The sequence below is a fragment of the Vipera berus genome (genome assembly GCF_964194415.1).
Source record: "Vipera berus genome assembly, chromosome: 1".
Taxonomy (NCBI): domain Eukaryota; kingdom Metazoa; phylum Chordata; class Lepidosauria; order Squamata; family Viperidae; genus Vipera; species Vipera berus.
In genome coordinates this window covers 142,225,961-142,242,986 of record NC_138202.1, presented here as the reverse complement: position 1 = coordinate 142,242,986, position 17,026 = coordinate 142,225,961, and the positions used below count along the sequence as shown (strand labels likewise).

General features: G+C 42.8%; 1 protein-coding gene across 1 annotated transcript in view; it reads right to left on the bottom strand.

The window, feature by feature from the left end:
* KYNU (kynureninase) overlaps positions 1 to 16,410 on the bottom strand; it is a gene marked incomplete at its 3' end in the record, with an annotated part of 128,968 nt that extends 112,558 nt beyond the window's left edge. The window contains exon 1 of the mRNA XM_081312803.1: positions 16,167 to 16,410. Coding sequence (XP_081168929.1) covers positions 16,167 to 16,350 — 184 coding nt within the window. The 5' untranslated portion in view covers positions 16,351 to 16,410. The remainder of the gene's footprint in view (positions 1 to 16,166) is intronic.
* Positions 16,411 to 17,026: the final 616 nt, after the last annotated feature.

The following is a 17,026-nucleotide window of genomic DNA, read 5'->3' as shown; positions in this document are numbered from 1 at the left end:
GTGAGACCGATCAAAGAGTAAGAGAAGAAACCGAAGAAACTAAAACTACACACTCTTATCCAGAAGAGGGTGCAAGGCCAAGAGATCAGAGACAGATAAGAAAAACCCAGAGAAACTACAATATACATTTTACTCAAATAGACACAATCATGGTCAAGAATTGACGTGATATGGATTTCGTTGGACTTGAAACTGATGATTCAAGAGGTGGAAATTGAAACCAATGATTGGGCAGACCACAATCCAATAAAGGTAATCTGGAAAGGAATTAAGAAACCTAGATGGTCTCTAAACAAATCGATATTGAAAGACAAAGAATTCCTACAATTAGCAATAAAGGAAATGGAATTTTTCTTTAACAGAAAAACAGAAAATGCAACTTGCAAGAAAAACAGATCTTCAAATATTTAAAATGTAAATACCTGGGAATTTATTTAACAGCAAGATGTATAACAGTGAAAGGGGAGTACTATACAAAATTATTAAAACAAATAAAACTGGACTTAGAAAAGTGGAAAAATCTCCAACTGTCAATATTGGGGAGAATAGCTACAGTTAAAATTAATATCTTACCAAAAATACTCTTTTTATTTCAAACCATTCTGGTAAAATTAGAAAAAGCCTTTTTTGATGAACTGAATACCATAATATTGAAATTTGTTTGGCAAGGGAAGAAAGCATGAATTAAAGTGCAGGACGTTAGAGAAAGGGGAGGACTTGGACTTCCAGATTGGAAGTTATATTACCAAGCCGGTATTTTAATGTGGATTAAAGAATGGATAACACTTAGAGACAAAAGATTACTATACCTAGAGGGGCATGACCTGCAGATTGGGTGGCATGCCTTTCTGTGGTATGGAAAGAATCATGCTATAAGAAAGGCACTTCTCTTAGAATGGGAAAAAATAAAAGAAAAAAATTATACTAAGATACCTGAATGGCTCTCAACAATGGAAGCCTTTGCTTACCCAAACTTAATTAACTATGATAAACTTGTAACATATAAAGCCTTAATGGACAATGAAGGAAGATTGAAATCTAGACAAGACTTACAACAACAAGGTATTGACCTACCATGGTGGACATATTTACAAATTCAATCGAGATATGAAAAAGACGTGAAAGCAATGGGGCTCTATAAGGAACAGACAGAACTTGATCTTACATTGTTAAAAACAGATGAAAAGCTGATTTAAAAACTCTATAGATTACTGCTTAACATAAAGGTGGAGGAGGAACAAGTTAAAGAAACAATGATAATACAGGCAAAAAATGTTGGTCATACTATAGAGCTTGAAGAATGGGAAAAGCTATGGGATAGAAATATTAGATTAACCAAAGCTATATCATATAAAGAAAATTTGTATAAAATGTTTTATAGATGGCATATGACACCAGTGAGACTAGCTAAAATGTTTAAAAATACTTCAAATGCTTGTTGGAAATGTAAGCAATGACCAGGTAGTTATTATCATATCTGGTGGACATGTCCTAAAGCAAAAAGGTTTTGGCTTAAGATACATTTATGGTTAGAGAAGATGATTAAAAAACAAACAGAATTTAAACCAGAATTGTTTCTCTTAGGAATGATAGGCCCTAACTATGATAAGGAGAGCGGATACTTAATGTCACATGTATTGACAGCAGCGAGAATTATGTACGCCCAATATTGGAAAAATGAAAAGTCACCGACTGAAGAAGTATTAATTAAGAAAATATTGGATTGTGCAGAAATGAATAGATTAACTTTAGAGATTAAAAGACAAAGAGCATTTAGTTTATTACAGAACTTAGAATAAATTTTATCAATGGCTAGATAAACAAGTTAGAGAGAAAGGAATGTGATATGCAACTTTGAAGTTATTTGAGTAAGAATGTTATCATACATTGAAAATTTAGTATTGTTTTTGATAATTTATTAATCTATCAGTGTTATTGTTAGCCTCATTATCTTTATTTATGTATATCTACCCAGACAACATGCTGTTTGCCAAATATTGAATGTTATTGGGGGAAACCCCAACCCTCACCCTTAATCTTTCCTCTACCCTATCCCAAGTCCCCATTTCCCTACCTTCCTTTTTAACTCCATAAAAACTAATAATTTTTTTTTCAAAAAAAAGAAAAGAAAATCTGTGGAGGGAGCTGCAGGTTCGAGCTGCCAAACATCAGCCTCGAAACCTTAATGACTTGGAGAGGATCTCCAAAGAGGAGTGGGACAAAGTCCTTCCTGAGATATGTGGAAAACTGGTGGCCAACTACAAGACACGTCTGACCTCTGTGATTGCCAACAAGGGTTTCGCCACCAAGCACTATGTCAAGTTTTGCGAAGGGGTCAAATACTTATTTCACTCATTAAAATTCAAATGAATTTATAACTTTTTTGAAATGCATTTTTCTGGATTTTTTTTTGTTATTCTGCCTCTCACTGTTAAAATAAACCTACCATTAAAATTATAGACTGATCATTTCTTTGTCAGTGGGCAAATGTACAAAATCAGCAGGGAATCAAATATTCCCTCACTGTATGTTCTGTATCCCGACCCCTGGCCCAACAAAGCAACTCTCAAGAGGTATTATCCTGATGCCTGAAGGCTTCAAGGGTCTGGATAGGGAGGAACAGGTTAGGCTTAATCCTAAAACCTAGTGGCTTTTGGTTTAAGGAACCCCTTAATCACAACAAGGTAGCCCCTAACCCTAAGTACAACTGATACAAAGACTCTCAGCAGCTGCTCAATGAGGACTTGGCAGCAATGGCCAGGACACTCTTTGTAGAACTCCATCTTGCAAATTAACTGCATCCCTATCTAGACTGGAGTGCTCTTCTCACAGTAACACACGTCCTACAATCTTCCATTTGGACATCTCCAAACTCCACACTATGCATGACTTCACTGAAAACCACTTGGAAGCTACAATCTGTCCAGGATATAACTGTCAAGTACCTAGGGTGCTTTCCACTTCACTCACATGACACCATTAAGACTTGAACTGCACTGATACCAATCATGCAGTTCAAGATCTTTGGTTGTAAAACAATTTGGGTGAACATGCACACAGATATACTGCTGTCAGCATCAACCATAATCAAGGCTCGTAGTCCTGGGTGACTTCAACCTGCCATCACTGGGAGGGTCGTCGGAGTTAGCTCGGGAGTTCATGGCTTCCATGACAGCCATGGGCCTGACCCAGGTTATTGAGGGCCCGACTCATGAGGGGGGTCACACTCTTGACCTGGTGTTTCTGTCTGGACAGTGGTTGGATGATCTGGGAGGGGGTTCTCCGTCCATCACCCCTCTGTCATGGTCAGACCATTACCTCCTGAGGCTAGTTTTCCGTCATGCCATCCCCCGCCGCTGGGCGGCGGAACCGACCAGGTGGTTCCGCCCCAGGCGCCTAATGGACCCAGATCGGTTCCAGAGGGCGCTTGGGCCTATACCTATCACCCTTACCCACAGCCCAGTCGATGCCCTGGTGGAGGCCTGGGAAACGGCAGCCACCAGGGCACTCGACTGCGTTGTACCCATGCGACCTCTGACCCGACGCAGATCCCGTTGGGCCCCATGGTTCTCTGTGGAGCTCCGGGAGATGAAGCGGCGGAGACGAGGTCTAGAGAGCGGTTGGAGATCCAGCCGATCCGAATCCGACCGATTGCAGTTAAGAACCTTTATAAGGTCTTATCTTGCGGCGATAAGGACGGCGAAGTCTAACTACTTTGCCGCCCTTATCGCGTCCGCAGATAATCGCCCGGCCGCCCTGTTTAGGGTGACTCGCTCCCTCCTTAATCAGGAGGTGAGAGAGGATCCCTTGCAGGGACGAGCCGAGGAGTTTAGTCATCATCTGGCAGACAAAATCGCTCGGATCCGGACCGGCTTGGACTCTGACTGGGCAGAGTCTAATGTGGAGGAATCAGGCGGTCTTGAGTACGTTATCTGGAATGAGTTCGACCCTGTTTCCCCTGATGATGTGGACAGGATCATGGGGAGACTGAGCACCACCACCTGTTTGTTGGATCCGTGCCCCTCCTGGCTAGCTTATGCGGCTCGGGAAGGAACACGAGGCTGGTTCCATGCAGTAATAACTGCTTCCTTGAAGGAGGGTGTCTTTCCTGCCGCCTTGAAGGAGGCGGTGGTGAGACCCCTTCTCAAGAAGCCTGCTTTGGACCCGGCTGTTTTAAACAACTACCGTCCAGTCTCCAACCTTCGCTTTCTGGCGAAGGTTGTTGAGAGTGTGGTGGCGCATCAGCTCCCTCTGTTCCTGGAGGAAACTGATTATCTGGACCCGTACCAATCGGGCTTCAGGCCCGGACACAGCACGGAGACGGCATTGGTCGCGCTGGTGAATGATCTCTGGAGGGCTAGGGACAGGGGTTGCTCCTCTGTCCTGGTCCTATTAGATCTCTCAGCGGCGTTCGATACCATCGACCATGGTATCTTACTGCGGCGTCTCAGGGGGCTGGGAGTGGGAGGCACCGTTTTACGGTGGTTCTCCTCCTACCTCCAGGGCCGCTCGCAGTCGGTGTTGACAGGAGGGCAGAGATCCGCCCCGAGGTCTCTCATTTGTGGAGTCCCTCAGGGGTCGGTTCTCTCGCCTCTCCTGTTCAACATCTATATGAAGCCGCTGGGCGAGATCATTCATGGTTTTGGGGTGGGGTATCATCAGTACGCTGATGATACCCAACTCTTTCTTTCCACCCCGAACCAACCCAGTGATGCCCTCTCCGTGATGTCCCGGTGCCTGGAGGCGGTTCAGGTCTGGATGGGGAGAAACAGGCTTCGTCTCAATCCCGCCAAGACTGAGTGGCTGTGCATATCGGCATCTCGGGTTAACCAAGTTATTCCATCCTTAATGATGGGGGGTGAGGTGTTACCCCCCGTCGATAGGGCTCGCAACTTGGGCGTCCTCCTGGATTCACGGCTCAATTTCGAAGACCATATAGGAGCCGTGACCAGGGGGGCTTTTGCCCAGGTTCGCCTGGTGCGCCAGTTGCGTCCCTATCTGGACCGAGACGCCCTACGCACAGTTACTCATGCGCTTGTGACCTCCCGTTTGGACTACTGTAACGCTCTCTACATGGGGCTGCCCTTGAAGACCACTCGGAGGCTTCAACTGGTGCAGAATGCGGCCGCGCGAGTTGTAATGGGGGTTTCCCGATACTCCCATGTAACACCTCTACTCCGTGAGCTGCATTGGCTTCCGGTTGCCCTCCGGGTGAAATTCAAGGTGCTGGTTATCACCTATAAAGCCCTACATGGCCTGGGTCCGGGATATCTGAGGGAACACCTGCTGCCGGCATCAAATGCCCTTCGCCCAGTGCGCTCCCACAGGGAGGGTCTGCTCAGGGTCCCGCCGGTAAGAGACTGCCGGCGGGTGACACCCAGGGATAGGGCCTTCTCGGTGGGAGCGCCTGCCCTCTGGAACCAGCTGCCGGTGGAGCTGAGAACTGCCCCCGACCTTCGATCATTCCGCCGGGGCCTGAAGACCTGGCTCTTCGAGCTCTCGGGCCCAGACTGAGGAGGAATTTTTAATTTGGGGTTCTTTTTAACTGACTACAGGGTTAATTTAATATTTTTTAATTTGGTTCTTAATTTTTGTATTTTGGATTTTTAATTCCCTGTAAACCGCCCTGAGTCCTCAGGGAATAGGGCGGTATATAAATATAACTAAAATAAAAAAATAAAAATAAATAAGACAAGAGCTTAAACTCAGTTCTGGTTAGCATGAAATCATTGTGTAGGGAGCAGACACTGAATTCATTATCCTGGCCATTGAGATAATTCTGAATAGTTTCTTCAAGAGATGCTTAATTACTGACCCACTGAAGCAGGAACCACCACCTGCATGAATACCTGGTTCCACCATCAAACTATTCTTGCCCTTGTGAAGTTCCCCCGCCCCTAATATAATGTTGGATCTGTATTTTTATAACTTAAAATCATTATTTTGTGTTCACAACTCCAGAATGATAGAGAGAACACACCATGACCTTATTATGGGTAATATCATGCTCATAATGTTTCTACCTCTTTCAACTGTTCACAGGAACAATTCAAAGAAGAGCTTATAACTGAGTTTAAACAACTGTTTCCCATCATGAATTGGGCTGTTAAATAAATTCCTTTCAACTTCCATTTTGCATCTTCCAAACTGACATGCAAATCCTCTTGTGGTTGGTGCAGTGACAGTACAGCTTGTGTAAATGCACCTGCCCCACAAACCCTTGAAATCCTAGGTATGAGTAGCAAATATTTCAAAAAGGCTATTAGACTCTCACTTTTGTAATACCATTGGCTTTTTTCATTTTTTTTATCCTGAAGAAGGGAACACAGATAAAATCATTGCAGACGATTAAATAAATTATAGAATTCATACATTATAAAGGGTTAGGACTCATTATTGTATAATCAGGATGTAGAATGATACCATGACACGTCACCAAATTGACATTCTCGTAGTTTGTTTAAGATATTGCTAACCAGGCCCGAAGCCTATGGGTCATCTTCAGGCAGCACTAATGACTATTAGAGCAATCAAGAAGTCCTTCCATTGAATTTGCTAAGACAACGAAACAGTACATAGAGCAAAGAAGCCAACATGAGTCACATATGAAAAAGGCGTGACTCCATCAATGCAGCAAGTTGCTCCAAAATGAAAGTCCAGTTGCCATAAGAATCTCAATGGAACCTCATGACTGGGTTGATCCAGTGACATCTCTCATGACCAAGTAAAGAAGAGGAGTAAAAACATGTACACTGTGCAAATAACTGTATTGGAGGTACAGGGAGGATGTGGGAATTAGAGGATGACTATTGTCTCTGGAACCAGTTTCCCAGTTTTTATTAACTTGAGACTTGGGTTGTAATCCAGTTTTATCTTGTTGTTGGACTCTTATGAATAACAAGGGCCACAGATACAAGCCAATGGATGCATACAATAGTGATTGCAAGCTTTGGAAGCATCAATTGGAACTAGAGGTCTCAATCTCTTCCCCAACCCAGTTTAAAAAATATGTTTCATTGTAGGCAGTCCTTCTGCCTCATCTAAGTCAGCCTTACCCAGCCATTAAACAAAATAAAGCCATCTCCCTAGGCACTTAATCTATGGGAGGATTGTAACTTTACTTCCAGATAAAAAAGAGACTTTTCTGGGATTTATTTCCGCCAAGATTTAACTAGGCTATTACTTGTCAAAAGCAGAAGTTGGAACAAATATGATTTGCTCTCTACTTTAATCCCTTCTTTTGCTACAAATACATTTGGGATGAGAGGGGTCTTGAGAAAGAAATCAACATAAGACAGGTGAAACTCGAAAAATTAGAATATCGTGCAAAAGTTCATTTATTTCAGTAATGCAACTTAAAAGGGGAAACTAATATATGAAATAGACTCATTACATGCAAAACAAGATAGTTCAAGCGGTGATTTGTCATAATTATGATGATTATGCCTTACAGCTCATGAAAACCCCAAATCCACAATCTCAGAAAATTAGAATATTGTGAAAAGGTGCAATATTCTAGGCTCAAAGTGTCCCACTCTAATCAGCTAATTAAGCCATAACACCTGCAAAGGGTTCCTGAGCCTTTAAATGGTCTCTTAAGTCTGGTTCAGTAGGAATCACAATCATGGGGAAGACTGCTGGCCTGACAGTTGTGCAGAAAATCATCATTGACACCCTCCATAAGGAGGGAAAGCCTCAAAAGCTAATTGCAAAAGAAGTTGGATGTTCCCAAAGTGCTGTATCAAAGCACATTAATAGAAAGTTATGTGGAAGGGAAAAGTGTGGAAGAAAAAGGTGCACAAGCAGCAGGGATGACCGCAGCCTGGAGAGGATTGTCAGGAAAAGGCCATTCAAAAGTGTTGGGGACTTTCACAAGGAGTGGACTGAGGCTGGAGTCAGTGCATCAAGAGCTACCACTCACAGACGGATCCTGGACGTGGGCTTCAAATGTCGTATTCCTCTTGTCAAGCCGCTCCTGAACAACAAACAATGTCAGAAGCGTCTTACCTAAGCTAAAGAAAAACAGACCTGGTCTGTTGCTCAGTGGTCCAAAGTCCTCTTTTCTGATGAAAGCAACTTTTGCATCTCATTTGGAAACCAAGGTCCCAGAGTCTGGAGGAAGAATGGAGAGGCACACACTGCAAGATGCTTGAAGTCCAGTGTAAAGTTTCCACAGTCTGTGTTGATTTGGGGAGCCATGTCATCTGCTGGTGTTGGTCCACTGTGCTTCATTAAGTCCAGGGTCAACGCAGCCGTCTACCAGGAGATTTTGGAGTACTTCATGCATCCTTCCGCAGACGAGCTTTATGGGGATGCTGACTTCATTTTCCAGCAGGACTTGGCACCTGCCCACACTGCCAAAAGCACCAAAACCTGGTTCAATGACTGTGGGATTACTGTGCTTGATTGGCCAGCAAACTCGCCTGACCTGAACCCCGTAGAGAATCTGTTTGGTTCAGACAGACGAATGACTCAGTGAGGTTTAACAGCAATAAGGTTTATTAATACACATGTGTCAACTGACTAACTGTCAAAATAACTCCGGCTTATATACTCGAGCCGTTTGAACTGTAACCAATCCCTAGCCCGGACTTACCCGCCGTTACAATATTAGCCAATAATTGCACCCAGCCTTCCCGCTTCAAAAGAACCTTCTTTGCACTAAAGCTACTGACATAACACCCCTTCCCCCCCAGTTGATGTTATTTGTTGACATAATCTCTCAAGTATTTTGGTGGCTTATGGACCCTAGATGGGTATCTATTAGACTTGCCATTTCCGTCATTGTTAACTGACTGGCTGCTTGTTATGGGTCTGGGGTTTTGGGTTACTGGTTCTGAGGAATCCCTACTAACTGCTTGTAATTGTTGTTGTGTCTGTTGTTGATGTTGTTGTTCAGGTTCAGGTACTGCTGGCCTGTCCAAAGGAAACAACTCCCAATCAATTTGGCTATGCTGTGGGGTTGCTACAGCTAAACTGGGTTGAGTTTCCACTTCTCCTCCACTATCCGGAGGGTCATTTTGATTAAGCCAAGATGCATTATCACCCCTGTGTTCAACTTGACCCCCATTGACTGACACACTTTCGGGAACCCTCTTCCTTAGTTGATCAATATGTCTTTTACTTACTCTATTTCCTTCCCCCTCAATGGTGTAAGACAACGGCCCCATTATGTCAGTGACTACCCCTGGAACCCATTTGCCCCCCGGTCCATAGTTCCTGGCCCAAACTAAGTCTCCAATCTTGAAGGACCTGTTAGGAATGTCCGGTTCAGCATTGGAAGGTAGTCTGTCAGGGTGTAACCGGTCCAGTTTAGTGGTTAGCCGTCTGCCCCACCTCATTTCTGCAGGGCTTTTCCCGGTAGCCGTGCAAGGAGTTGTGTGTTGAGTTAGCAAAAAGTCTGCAAGTCTTTGGTGCCAGTCGCCACGGATGATTCGCTTCAAGGCGTATTTGGTGGTTCTCACGTTGCGTTCAGCCAAGCCATTGGTGGACGGGTGGAAGGGTGCTGATGTTGCATGTCTAATCGAGTTGGCCTTGAGGAAACCCTGAAATTCAGCAGAGGTGAATTGGGGCCCATTATCAGATACTATCACATCAGGTAACCCGTGAGTGGCAAAGAGGCCCCTTAAAACCTGTATTGTTCTACCAGATGACATTGAAGTAACGGGCACGACCTCCAGCCACCGAGAGAAGCTGTCCACCACAACTAGGAAGGTTAGGCCTTGAAATGGCCCTGCAAAATCAATGTGAATCCTAGACCAAGGATTCCTGGCCAATTCCCACTTATGCGTGTGTGCGTGTGCCTGCTCAGGCCTAGAACGCTGACACAGATAACACCCTGAAACACATTCTTCTATATTCTTGTCTAACCCCGGCCACCACAAATGACTTCTGGCTAATGCCTTCATTTGGACAATTCCAGGGTGACCTTCATGTAGTTCAGTTAGAATTGTATTCCTGTGGAGTTCAGGAATAACAACACGGTTACCCCACAATATACACCCCAAATGGGAAGATAGTTCATCTTTTCTCCTAAAATATGGGGTATACTTGGAGTCAGGGTTACTACTTGGCCATCCCCCTAGTACTCAGGTCATAATCCTATTGAGAATATGGTCTTTTTTAGTGGCCACAGCTATTTCTCTAGCTGTTAAGGGGCATTCAGGAATTTCCTGTAGTGACATAATTTGTCCTACCGGGGCAGGGTCTCCCTCGGTGCTAGTTAGAGGCAGTCTGCTAAGGGCATCTGCATGGCCCATTTCCTTACCAGGTCTATGTTGTAACGAAAATGAATATGCTGAGAGGAAAATTGACCACCTCAGCATCCTGGGAGACATTATTTGGGGTGTCTGTTTATCAGTGGTAAACAGTCCCAGTAACGGTTTGTGGTCAGTGAATATGGTAAAGTTCCTACCATAAAGGTAATCATGGAACTTTTTTACTCCTGCCACAATGGCTAATGCTTCTCTATCAATTTGTGCATAATTCTGTTCAGCTTTGGTAAGCGTCCTGGAATAGTATGCAATTGGCTTTTGAATGCCATGACAATCCATGTGGCTGATGACAGCCCCCACACCATAAGGTGAAGCATCGCAAGCTAGATAGATCGGTTTGTTCTCAATAAAATGAGTAACTGTGGACTGACTAGATAGAATATCTTTTAAGGTTTGAAAGCTGACTCTATGTTTTTCTTGCCACTGCCATGGGGTTTTTCTATCTAATAGTCTGTGTAATGGTTCCGCGATGGCAGCTTTATGTGGCAAGAATGTGTGATAGAAATTGACTAATCCTAAAAAGGCTTGTAATTCAGCCTTGTTTTTTGGTTCAGGTGCCAATTTAATTGCTTTAATTTTTTCAGTTGTGGGGTGAATTCCATTCTCATCTATTCTAAATCCTAAGAATTCAGTGGATTTAACTCCAATACAGCATTTTTCCCTTTTTAATTTAAGTCCAGCCTCCCTGAATCTACCCAGTACCTGTTCCAAACGCTCAGCTAAAATTTCTTCATTTCTTCCAGCTATTAGGACATCATCAAAGTAAGGGCATACACCAGGTACGCCCTTTAAAGTCCTCTCCATCACCTCCTGGAAGATGCCTGGAGCAGCTGCAATGGCAAATTGCAGTCTATGGACTCAGAACGCCCCCTTGTGGGTAACAATAGTTTGAGCTTCAGCAGCTTCCCTGGAAACAGTAAGTTGCAAATACGCCTGCGCCAAGTCGAGCTTGGCAAATATGGCGCCGTCCTGGATCGTGGCGAGGACCTGTTTCACCGTCGGGACCGGGTAAGCATGCTTTTTCATTCCGAGGTTCAGGGTGGCTTTATAATCAGCACAAATCCTCACATCCCCATTAGGTTTAAGGGGTGTGACGATTGGTGTTTCCCACAAGCCACCCTCGACCGGTTCTAATACGCCTTGGCCTACAAGCTTATCGAGCTCGGCCTCGATTTTTTGCTTCAGGGCAAAAGGCACCCGTCGGGCCTTAAGCCTGATGGGCTTAACTGCCGGGTCTAGGTTAAAGTTAATTGGGCCCCCCTTATATTTTCCTAAAGATCCATCAAATACGTCTGCGAATTCATCGCAGACAGATTTGAGGGTCTTATTATTATTAATGGTATTTATTCCCCCAACCCAAATTCCTAGAGCTGGGAACCAATTAAGTCCGATTAAACTGGTTCTATGGCCTTCGGTGACTAATAAGTCTAAGAAGCCATTAAACCTTTTATACTTAACTTTTAAACTGACCTTCCCTTTTATTTTTATTGGGGTTTTTTGGAAGTCAGCTAATTGAATTTTTGTTGAACTGAGTGGAATTCTTTGGCCACTTTTGCGTTCGATGAATTTAAGGGTCTCGTTGGAAATTATTGATACCGAGGCCCCGGAATCAACTTACATTTTGCAAGGAATTCCTTGCAACTGGACTAAAATTTTTAATTTTGGTCTTAAAATATGATTTATTTTTGGCTTTCCTATGTGGTTAACTCGCGCCTCCTCCCCGCGGTTGGGGTACCGTGCCCAAGGTCTAGGGGTCTCATTGCCACTATAGTAAGGGGTTACCTTACCTTCGGCCCAAACGTCGATTTCGTGTAGACGATTGTCGCGTGCACGACCCCTGCAAATGGCTTGAATGTGGCCGGTCTTTCCGCACAATCTGCATTTAGCAGAGCGGAATCTGCATGTTGCTCTGGGATGGTTGCCCCCGCAGCTTCCACATCTGATGTCACTGTCACGCGGTCTTGTTGGATTGTCTCTCGGTTGTCGTTGTGGTGCTGTTGTTTGGAATCGGCGACTCGGTTCTGGTCCTTCGCTGCGGGATGGTTTTGCCGCCATTTTCCCAAACCTTCTGGTGACTTCGGCTATGTCGGCTTCCCATTGTTGATCCACCTCCCCACTGTCCACATAGCTTTCTTGGTTTATTTCGGATGAAGCAGCCATGCTATTGCGGGGGGGGTCGCGGTTTCCAGTGGATTCATACGTCAAAAGTTCGTCAAGGACTTCTTGTAAGTCGCCGGTGGGCTTAGCGATAATTCGATTTTGTAACTGTTCGTCACGCAAGCCCAGCACCACTCTATCACGAATCCTTATTTCTAAATTGTCATATTTACAACGTAACGCTGCTTCTCTGACTGCAGCAACAAATTTTGTGATTGACTCGCCCGGTCTCTGATTTCGTTTTTCAAAAATGCGCCGCCAAAAGAGGTCTGATCTTTTCGGCGTAAAATGTACTTTTAATTTGGCCAGTAAGTCAGCGTACGAAACGCTTGATACCGGCAACGGTTGACAAAGTCCAACGGCAACCCGGTACACAGGTGTGCCACAGATAGTTAATAAGGCAGCCGCCTTCTTACGGTCGTCGGTTATGCCGTTCACGAGCAAAAACCCTTCGTCCTGTCCCACATATTCTTCCCAGTCCTCTGGGTAGTTTGGATCAAATTCTTTTAAAGAGCCAATTTGCGCCATTCGGAGGTTTGTTGATTCCGCCGCGGCCGCTTGCGGTTGACTGTGTATTTTTAAATTTACCGCCTTACGCGCAGCTGGTTGTCGCCGATCCTTCACTAGTCTGCCGTCAATCCCACCTTCGTCGCCACTTGTTTGGTTTAGACAGACGAATGACTCAGTGAGGTTTAACAGCAATAAGGTTTATTAATACACATGTGTCAACTGACTAACTGTCAAAATAACTCCGGCTTATATACTCGAGCCGTTTGAACTGTAACCAATCCCTAGCCCGGACTTACCCGCCGTTACAATATTAGCCAATAATTGCACCCAGCCTTCCCGCTTCAAAAGAACCTTCTTTGCACTAAAGCTACTGACATAACAGAATCTATGGGGCATTGCCAAGAGAAAGATGAGAGACATGAGACCGAACAATGCAGAAGAGCTGAAGGCCGCTATTGAAGCATCCTGGTCTTCCATAACACCTCAGCAGTGCCACAGGCTGATAGCTTCCATGCCACGCTGCACTGAGGCAGTAATTGCTGCAAAAGGGGCCCAAACCAAGTACTGAGTACATATGCATGCTTATACTTTTCAGAGGTCCGATATTGTTCTATGTACACTCCTTGTTTTATTGATTGCATGTAATATTCTAATTTTCTGAGATTGTGGATTTGGGGTTTTCATGAGCTGTAAGCCATAATCATCACAATTATGACAAATCACGGCTTGAACTATCTTGCTTTGCACGTAATGAGTCTATCTCATATATTAGTTTCCCCTTTTAAGTTGCATTACTGAAATAAATGAACTTTTGCACAATATTCTAATTTTTCGAGTTTCACCTGTATATCGTATATATGGGAAACACCAGTCCCTTTGTAAAATGAATAATAATGTGTATGTTGTTTCAGTCTAAATTCCAAATTATTTTTCATGACATGGAATCTTGGAAGAAAATAATAAGATAAATTGTTTTGCAATTTTAATAGTCACATTAGGTAACCAGTTTATACCACTGGAAGCCTACAAAGTTCACTCCCCTCTTTCCTATCTTAAATAAATTTACTATTCCTTTATAATCCTTATACATTAGTTCTATGGATAATGCATCTATTATCTTTATCTTTCATTAATATTCATCATCCTTTCCTATAATCATTTCAGCTTCATAAAGCTAATAAATGAGTGGGAACCTTAGACTGGGATTTAGTTAAATGCCAAAAAGTGAACCAACACAAAACCATATGAGATGTCCAGTCAGCCAAATTGTTTAATTTCTTTTGGATTAATAGCAACAGTCTATTGGTTTCTTTAAATGATGGCCTCATTTTAATCAGTTTAAAAACATAAGAATAATATAGAAATGGCTTGGTATTGCCTTCTTTGGGGATTTTTTTTTTAAATTTCTCACTCTGTCTTACAATCCTTTCAATTTACTGGTGATCTCTCATATTGATGTCTGTCCTGTTTAGCTAGATTTGTCAGCTATGGTGCTACTCATTTTAACAATGAAGTCCTCATTTCCCAATTCTACTTTAGAGAAGAGAACAGAAGTACAAATCATAGAAAAAGAAAAAATAGAGAATCCCCCAGCCAGCAGCCTTGGGAGTTGAAGTCCACGTGTCTTAACATTGCTGAAGTATAATTTAGGAAGTGTTCTTCGCAATACTTTGCATATGATGAAAAAGGTTGTGAATGGCAGCAAATGTAAATTTTGCAAAACTTTTTTTTTTCTTAAAAAAGCATAAATCACAAAGTGATGGAATGAAATAATATATGAAAAACATTTACTATGTTTAAAATATAATATATTATATTATATATTATAATATAAATCCATGTAATGGTAATCTTCCTACCCCTACTCAGAATCTATTCAGATGTATCCCTGAATTCTCAAATAATGGAATGATATTTTTCCAATTACTGAATAATGATGAGAGGTGGTTCATTTTCTTGGCCTCGGATTGGTTGAGAGCGGTGTTTTTCAACCTTGGCAATGTTAAGACACGTGGACTCTATTTGAGAATCCTCTTTCCCTGATTCTCCCGCACCTCCATACCAGATATTTTTTTCAAATGAATGGAATTGAAGCCATTACTAAGGTTTAATTCCTAAGAGTAACAAATAGGCCTGTCACCGGATTTAAGAAATTTTATTCTTATTGGTTGTATTTATTTTAATCAAGTATTTTACTAATCAATATATTTTCTGTTATATATATATATGTATATAGGGGATGTTACACAGAGATAGCCACTGACACCACCAGGTGGCAGGGTGCCCTGTCAGGATTGGCAGGGCAGTCCTTGGCGGGAAATCCGGACAATGGGATTGGTTCCAAGTATACCTGGCTAGGTATATAAGAGGGGCAGTTGCCCCTTTGTTTGCCAAGTCTGTGCTTCATCAGTAAATAATGTTATGCTGAACCCTGTTGTCCTGCATCGTCCATCTTGGCAATGCGGTCCACAGCCCACAACTTAACATTTTCTCTCTCTCTCTTTGCACTTTTAATACAATTACTCCTGAATTTTAGATATGTACCACAGTTACAGCAAACATATTAAAAGAAACATTTTCAGCCGGACAACAGAAAGAAGCTGTACAATATATGTGTACTTGGAATATAGACTTCTAACACAGTTAAGTACCATGGGGATCTTATAAAATTAATCAAGAACATTGTTTTAATTAATCAATCTGTACAATTATTTAATTAACCATTAAGGCCAACTATCCTAGCATAATTATTCCTCTTAGACTGCTCTCATTCCAGGCATTTATATGGAAGATTTGATGGATTCTAACAATTAACAACAACAACAACAAAACAAAGCCTGTAGGCTTGAGGCTTTTTTTCTTTTCTTTTGTGCAATAAGTACTAAATGCAAGCAGCAAAAACCTATTAAGATATGCTCTTGCCTACAATTTTCAATCAGGCACTATATTGTTCAGGGAGGCTGAGTGACAGCATAAGCACTACATGAGGGCTGCATTGTATTCATTCGTTTTGTTCAGGAGAGGAGTGAGAACATGGAGTATTCAACTTGAGGCCTTGATTTAGCAATGCAAGAAACACGCTGGGTTCAGAGAGGTGGCTGCCAGCGCTTCATTGCTCTGTTAAGCGGCAACGATTCCCGCAATTTACAACAGAGGCATGAAAAAAAAACCCACAAAAAATGAAAAACACCCGCAAAGCCACCTTAGTATAATTGCACTTCTTACTTGGAGGCAGATCCGTCACTTTGGGAATGTGGAAACATTCGCGAAGGTGTTTTAGCTCATCTTCTTCATCTAAGTGCAGAGCGACTTTCTTATCTACCGGACTGCACTCTAGTTGGAAAGCAATTGTTTCTATAACGCTTGCTGGTGAGACATGAGAAGGCAGATCCATTTTCAAGGAACACATTTCTCATTCTAAAGATGGAGAGAGAAAGGGAGAGAGAAAGAAATCTCCATTTAGGGACTATGCCGTGCATATGGGTTAGCGTCTGATGTGAAGATTGTAGTTATGTATGAGCAGCCAACTACAAGCTTTTCAAAAATGAAATGCTTGGCAGTGTGAGAGAAAAGTGAGAAATTCTCAATTCCAGCATTTTTCAAGGCAGCAGACTGCTGTAGCCCCGAAGCTATTAGTTTTAAATATAATCTTTCTCCCATAAAGCTCTATCAGCAACTTCTCTGTTCTACCACTGCTTCAACAGCAATAACAAATTCTATAGTGTCATTCACACTTGCAGATTCGGAAAGTTGCCGGCAGCATGACTGCTTCTACAATCTGTGCTCCTGAAAATAGCAGGTGTATCACCACATTTAAACTGACGTTTTTCAAGCCCAAGACGCCTTTATGCTCCTTGGCATCTTAATTTACAGAAACTAAGAATATAGAAACATATAGATTGGAAGGAATAACTTAAAGATGGGCAATCTCAGACTTCCATAAAGGACTCTTAAGAAAAGCTTCATTTTTTTTTCCCGATCAGGCACTTCACAGACCTTATGAGGCATCGATGTTCCTTCCCAAACCAAGAGAAGGACTTTCCACTACAAGGACTTTCCACTTCCAGACTTTGTGTTCAAAACAG